This window comes from Silurus aristotelis (assembly GCF_946808225.1).
Source record: "Silurus aristotelis genome assembly, chromosome: 6".
NCBI lineage: Eukaryota > Metazoa > Chordata > Actinopteri > Siluriformes > Siluridae > Silurus > Silurus aristotelis.
The window spans coordinates 29090948-29098808 of NC_139579.1; the positions used below are offsets into that span (position 1 = coordinate 29090948).

At 36.5% G+C, this 7861-nt stretch overlaps 1 protein-coding gene and 1 long non-coding RNA gene across 2 annotated transcripts in view; one reads left to right on the forward strand and one right to left on the reverse strand.

Annotated features, from left to right (window-relative positions):
* pygb (phosphorylase, glycogen; brain) overlaps window positions 1-1955 on the forward strand; it is a 28334-nt gene extending 26379 nt beyond the window's left edge. The window contains exons 19-20 of the mRNA XM_083545424.1: window positions 320-386; window positions 983-1955. Coding sequence (XP_083401550.1) covers window positions 320-386; window positions 983-1135 — 220 coding nt within the window. The 3' untranslated portion in view covers window positions 1136-1955. The remainder of the gene's footprint in view (window positions 1-319; window positions 387-982) is intronic.
* Window positions 1956-6463: 4508 nt separating this feature from the next.
* LOC310727968 lies at window positions 6464-6730 on the reverse strand. Its single transcript, XR_014534142.1, has 2 exons — window positions 6666-6730; window positions 6464-6605 (listed from the first exon to the last, which is right to left on the reverse strand). It is a non-coding gene; the product is annotated as an uncharacterized lncRNA (long non-coding RNA).
* Window positions 6731-7861: the final 1131 nt, after the last annotated feature.

Sequence of the window (7861 nt, forward strand, 5' to 3'; positions counted from 1 at the left end):
TTTTGTCTTCATGCCGTATGTTGAGTACAGTTTCACTAATAATAAACATACATTTGCATAAAGCATCTGTAAAGTATTGCATGTTAGAGTATTAAAAACTTTAGTTTTATTTGAAGGTACATTTAGAACAAATAAAATGTGATTAAGTTGCGAATAATCACTGGGTAACTAATGACAATTATGCACTTGATCGCGATACAATATTTTAATCGATTGACAGCCCATACAAAGGTTTTATTTTTTTAATATTTAGCTTTTTTTCCCCTTTCTTCAGAACTGTGTAAGGTACATTTGTTTTAATGTGTGTTTATTGTTTCAGTTTTAAGGTATTTGCAGATTATGAGGCTTATATCCACTGCCAGGAGAAAGTCAATGACCTCTACAAGGTGAGTGGATAAATGTGTGCACACTGGAAAGTTGTAGGTACCACATTTCTGTAAAGTTTATGCTGTCAAATGATCTTGTAAAAATGATCTATGATTGGCTATTGATAATAAAAAAATGGTTTGTGATTGGCTACTGATAATTAGTAGCGAATAATACAACTTTTTTTTTTATCACAAATAATAGCTCTGGATCGGCTACTGATAATACAAATGTTATGTGATTGGCTACTGATGATAAAAAATGGTTTGTGATTGGTTACTGATTATTTAAAAAAGGTTTGATTCACTGATCACATAACTATTTAGTATTGGCTGCTGATAATACACATGGTTTGTAATTGACAGCTGACGATAAAAGAATGGCTTTTTATTAGCCACTGATTATGAATAATGTGTCGTGATTGGCTATTAGTAATTTAAAAGTCTGTGATTGGTTCATTCGAGCGAATGTTTTGTCCGCAGCCATTTTGCAAGTTAAAAGCTACCACTTGTTAAACCTGTCAAAGAAATGCAGAAAGGAACCTATGATCATTGTACATATTCTTGAAGTATTGGCTACGTTATGATCCTGCTCCTTTCCATTTTCTGGTTTTCAGAACCCTAAAGAATGGACCAAGATGGTGATCAGAAACATCGCCAGCTCTGGAAAGTTCTCCAGCGATCGCACCATCTCCGAGTACGCACGCGAGATCTGGGGTGTGGAGCCAACAGATCAGAAGATCCCGCCACCCAATGTGCCTCGAGACTGAGGCAGGGTTTACACGCCGGATTGGCCACTGATTTGATCCATATTCTGCGCTTTCATTCATTACTACTGTAGGTTCTGTTTGGTCACGAGGTTCTGATTGACCGACTGTGCTGTCGATAGAATCAAATATACTTCTATAATACTGTGTGTAACATTCAAGACCAACCAGCTTTTCGTGCCTTATCACTCCGCTTTCATAAAGATCTCTTTATATTCATGTACTGTTGTGCCTCAAAGCTACATAGCGCACACATTGTACTGTAAAAAAAATTCGTTTGTTTTTTACACACATTCCTTAAAAGCAAAAAATTTTCCTGTTTTTGTGCCTACTGTATGCAATTCTATAAAGTTGCATTAAACATAATTGCGCTTCGCAGCACACTTTGCGATTAGCACTTTAGATCATGTGCAGTGGTTAGCACTCGCCATATCTTGGTTCTATAGATACATTTTAGTACACTGTGCTATTAAATGCTAGCTCATGCGTCATAGAGTATAGATATAGATTATAATTCTCAAGGTAATGATTCAGCACTTTTTTTTCGAGCTCTATTTAACTGCACTTCAGTTAGCTAATATGGACGCAAGCTAACCTTCCCTTTAAACCTTTTGTAACGCCGGACTGTTAAAAAACAGCAGAAAGTAGAGTATGTTGAACACGAGAAGGGGAACAAAATCACACTTTGCATTAAAATCAGGAAAGTGTTTGTGTGTTCGGATTCAGCGATCATTATTTTGATCTATAGTTTATGTTCCTGGGTGTTTTTGCTGGATTTGTGCTCAATCAAAATGTGTTTTCAAAAATAAAGCTGTTTAAAGGACGAGTGTGTGCGGTCGTGAAATGTGTTCAAGGACAAAGCAGTTACAATTGCAAACAATGTTCATTGTAGCTTGATGTCTTAGTTCAGTATTTTATTACAAGTAGTCCCAGAGTTTACAAAGTTTTGTGCAGCAGACAATCAACAATGCATCAGCTGTACTATACGTTGCCAGGTTGTACAAAATCCCCCGTCTTTTGGGATGCTTTACTCTCCTAAACTACTTTTACACTTTAAAAAAAAAAAAGAAAGAAAGAAAGAAAAAAGTCTTTTAAAACATGAGTATCTGTACTTTTACATGTGTACTATTTACAGCACATCCTAAGAGTATTCATTTACATTTGTGGCATTTAGCAGACCCCCCCTCATCCAGAGCAGCGTACAAAAGTACTTTGAAGTCTCCATCAATGAATAAATCAACACGATATCCTAAATATGCAACCTATTGAACCAATCAGCCTAAAACTCTGTTGCGAGGAATTCCAGTTCAAGTGTTTCAGGAAGAGGTGTAGGTCATCTAAGCAAGTTCATTCCACCACCTCGGTGCCAGAACTGAGAAGAATTGATGTCTGTTAATTGCTGTATACCTACTTTATTCCCTGAGATATAGTGTGACCAGTCGATTCAGACCCCTTCAGTTTATTTTCACATTGTTTCATTTAATTCGGTTTTATTTATATAATGCTTTTAACAATGAACACTGTCCCTAAGCAGTTGGACAGAAGTGAATAGATTTATGAAAAATGTTAAAGCGAGAAAACATGCAGTGTTAGGTATCCTTATTTTTACACAGTATTAAAGGACACTGTACAGTATGAACAAGGTAAAAGGTAAGGCTAGCCATGACTGCATAAAAAGGCAAAGCCAGAATGTAGCACAGACATAAGGGATCTCTGGGATATAAGATGGCCAGCAACACCACCATCAACAAACTTGAGTGGAGGAATGACTGCATCCAAACATCCCAGTTCAACGAAACACTCTAATAATAATCCTGTATGATGTGTTCCTTCACCTAATGAAAACCTGGGCTAGACTAAACCGAGTGTTCTCAACCTAGACTTAAACACTGAGGCCATGTCCACACTAATAAGTTTTCATTTAAAAAATGCATGGCTTTTTCTCCCCCGTTTTGGCCTTCTGTCCACACTGAGACAGCTGAGAGTTTTCCATCAAGCAAAAAAGCAGAAAACACACTGCAAATTGGCTGGGTATCTAAAGTTCAAATCACCTCCTGAAATCAGTTGACCAATAGACATTTACTGTAAGGTGAACAACAAAAAGCTAAAAGCAAACAAAAACCACACCATAAATATCTATTTATAAACAAAAGAAAGCTGAATAAGTCATTTTAAAAATTCATTTTAATTCTCATTACTACCATTTGCAAAGGAAAAAGAAATGTGTACATTTTGATTATTAATATATTTTTTTTATCGATTTATTTCAAACATTTATGACTGTTGTCTTCTTCCAAGTTGATGTGTGATGGTCTGGGCAATGCTCTGCTAGTAAACCCTAGATTTTGGGCTTTTATTTTAATTTAGTAAACATACTCACAAAGCAGGGTTACAGAAATATACAAATACGAGGCGGCATAAAAAAGTTCTGAGACTAGTTTTGTAACCCGCCAACAGAGGGCAGCACAAGGCTGCATGCACAGTCACAGAAAGCACCAACCTTTATAAGTCAGTGTGCCAAAAGACATTGTCCTGTGTTCATCGGGAGCCAAGCAACTGGTGCTATTCTGACCACATGTGATACCACGTCTGCTACAGTATTCTGACCACCCTGTCACAGCTCTGCTGATCTCACCCACCCTACTCGCGAGATCTGGCTCCCGAAGTCTTCACCCTCATCCTGAAGATGAAGATCCAGCTCAAAGATTGTAGTTTTGACACCCTTGTGGAGATCCAGCACAAATCACAAAAGATGCTTTCGGAAGAAGATGCTTTTCACACATTCCAGAAGTGGCAGGAACGCTGGGAGCACTGTATTGCTGTGCCAGGGGACTATTTTGAAAGGGATAGTGTGAAAATGTAGATAAATAAAATAGATTCTTGTAAACAAACCTAGTCTCAATACTTTTTGATACCACCTTGTATATGAATAAGTTTATAAAAATGTATCCCTGTCACAAACAGTTTTATACAGAATACAACTTGCAGTAAAATATAAACCTCAACAGCTGCTTCAAAAATTGAGCATTATATTGAAGGTACTATAAATATAAAATAAGATACAAATATATTAGATGAGATAAAGTGGTAGTTAAAAATAATTGGTAGATAAAATGAGGAAGTGACTGCACCCTCGTCACTGTGTGATTATAAATAATTATGTTCCATAACTGTGTATAATTTAGTGTAAGGTGTGATTTTGAAACCAGAAACTTACATGCGTTTTAGCATCGTATGAAAATGAGTCGCAGGTTTATTCCTGAATTCATTTTACTTTTAACATTGGGTCTATTTTGGAAAAGTTATTAACCTTTAAATACCCCTGTGCACAAAGCTAGCTTCATTAAGATGCTTTACATGAGTTGGAGTGGAAGATCTCGAGCAGCCTGCTATAGAGCTCTGGCCTTAATCCTATTTGACCACCTTTGGCATGAATGTGAACACTAACTGCACCACCGGTCTCCTCACCTCACCTACATCAGTACCTGATTTTATTCACAGCCTTGTAGCTGAATGAACAAAAATCTCCACATGCACACCACAAAATCTTGTGGAACATCTTCCCAGAAGAGTGGAGGAAACTAAATGTGGAATATGATGTTTAGAAAGCATGTGTGTGTGTGTGTGTGTGTGTGTGTGTGTGTGTGTGTGTGTGTGTGTGTGTGTGTGTGTGTGTCTGTGTGTTTTGTATGTTTAGTTATTTCACTGTAATATTAAAGTGGAGTGTCTCATCAAACTCAAATGGAATTATAAAATACAAACAGAATATAAAGTAAACATATGTTGCAGTATTTCACATTTTACACTTCTGGGAAGGCAGAAACAGTGGAAATTTCTTTCTGTTATGAAAATTTGACGTTTTGGAAAATCTTGTCAAAGCCCTCTAAGTTTCCATTAACACACTACTATGCCTCATATGGGTAAAATAGCATGATATAAAGACAGTGTTGTTGGGATGACACTCATTATTCGCCAGTTTAAACCGTGTACATTTAAAGGTAAAAAACAACTAGCCGAGGAAAATGAGAGAGAAGGTTGGATGATGTGGGGATGGTGAAGCAGAAAGTGAGAGCAGCGATTAAAAGGATGAAGAGTGAAAAGTGGTAGGACCAGATGACATACCAGTAGAAACATGGAGATGTTAAGAAGAGATGGCAGTGGAGTTTTTAATCAGGTTGTTCAACAAGATTTTGGAAGGTGAGAGGATGCCTGAGGAATGGAGAAGGAGTGTGCTGGTACCGATCTTAAAGAATAAGGGAGATGTGCAGACCTGCAGTAACTACAGGGGAACAAAGTTGATCAGTCACACTTCACACTTTTTTGTTATGTATATAATTCCATATATAATTCCACATGTGTTAATTCATAGTTTTGATGCCTTTAGTGTGAATCTACAATTTTCATAGTCATGAAAATAAAGAAAACTCTTTGAATGAGAAGGTGTGTCCAAACTTTTGGTCTGTATTGTATATATATATATATATATATATATATATATATATATATATATATATATATATATATATATATATATATATATATATATATATAAAATATAAAATTCCACCAGATGTAGCCATGAAGCCAAATATTGAATAGAAAGAAATCAGAACATTTAAGTATACAAGTTAAGTCATAATAAATAAAGTGAAACGACACAGGGAATAAGTATTGAACACACTTTATTTAATACTTTGTAGAAAAGCCTTTGTTGGTGATTACAGCTTCTAGACGCCTCTTGTATGGAGAGACCAGTCGTCTGCATTGCTCAGGAGTGATTCTGGCCCATTCTTCCACACAAATGGTCTTTAAATCTTGAAGGTTCCTTGGGCCTCTTTTATGAACTTTAATCTTCAGTTCTCTCCATAGATTTTCTATGGGATTTAGGTCAGGTGATTGACTGGGCCATTCAAGCAACTTGATTTTCTTTCTTTGAAACCACTTCATTGTTTCCTTGGCCTTGTGTTTGGGATCATTGTCTTGCTGAACTGTCCACTCTCTTTTCATTTTCAGCTTTCTGGTAGATGGCAGCAGATTTTTATCCAGAATGTCCCGGTACATTTATCTATTCATCCTGTCTTCAATAATATGAAGTCTGCCAGTACCCCTTGCTGAAAAGCAGCCCCAAACTATGATGCTTCCACCCCCAAACTTAACTGTTGGTATGGTGTTCTTGGTGTGGTGGGCAGTGCCATTTCTTCTCCAAACATGGTGTGTAGAATGACTGCCAAAAAGTTCAATTTTGCTTTCATCTGACCATACTATAGTCTCCCAATAATCCACAGGCTTCTCCAAAGCTTACATAGCTTTTACATAGCTATGTAACATAGCTTTTTGTTCAGCAATGGAGTCTTGCGTGGTGAGCGTGCATGGATGCCATGGCGGTTTAGTGCATTGCTTATAGTTTTCTTTGAAACAACAGTACCTGCTGATGCAAGGTCTTCCTGAAGTTCTGCCCGAGTGGTTCTTGGCTCTTGGCGACCTCTCCTGATTATTCTTTGGACTCCTCGGACAGGGATCTTACGTGGAGCACCTGATCGTGGCCGGTTTATGGTGAACTGATGCTCTTTCTATTTCTGGATAATGGCCCCCACAGTGCTCACAGGAACATTCAGCATTCTGGAAATGCGCCTATAACCATTCCCATCAAAATGCTTTTCAACGATAAGATTACGACGATCTTGAGAGAGTTCTTTGCTTTTACCCATCATGAAGTCTTTCCTGTGTGACTCCTGGGTAATGAGAAGCCTTTAGGGGCCATCAATTAGGACTAAAGCAGCTGATATCAATTGGTACTGATAGAGGGCAGGGTTTCTCTCTCAATACTGACAAATTTTAGGTGATCTCCTGGCTTTCTACACCATTTTGCACCTTGTTATCTTCATGTGTTCAATACTTGTTCCCTGTCATTTCACTTTATTTATTATGACTCAACTTATATACTTAAATGTTCTGATTTCTTTGTATGAATTCAATATTTGACTTGATGGCTACATCTGGTGGAACTTTTGTGTCAATAGCCCACTTAGAAATCCCCTTACTGCTAAAAATGCTGATGTGTCAAATACTTATTTTCCCCGCTGTAAAAGCTAAGATGGTTTACTATTAATTTCAGGATGTGATTCACAAACCATGTGAAATGACCTTTTAGTGTCAACTGCACTATTTCTAGGTCCATATTTTCGATTTCTGTGTTTTCTAATGCAGTGTAATAATTATATCAATATTGTGGTCACTGTATTCAAAACATAACTGGACATTCAACAATGGCTTTATCTATCAGAGCACATATAAAGAGTTTTACAGAATCTTTGGGAAACTTTGCTAGGAGTGTTACAGTAAAAAAAAACTGCTAAACATCCAGTGTTCCAGTTGAAATTTATTTGCACTATTACACATCTACTGTACTGGTGGGTGCTGCACTGTCAATATATTTACCATCTCACTGTCTTGTGTTGTTTTGCACTAAATATTGCACAACTGCATTTTATGTATTGTACTAATTACTAATTAAATGTTTATATTTAATCATTTTGTAGTGTCCCTAATTAAATATTAATGTGGGGTGCCAATAAATTCGCTACACACATTTCTGAAAATAATTACCTTCTATTACTATTATATTTATTTATTTCCTTTTATTTAACCTACTTTCAACAAGTAACATTACAATTTAAAAAATATGATTTTTAAATTCTATTTATCATTGTATTCATTTAATAATTGTAG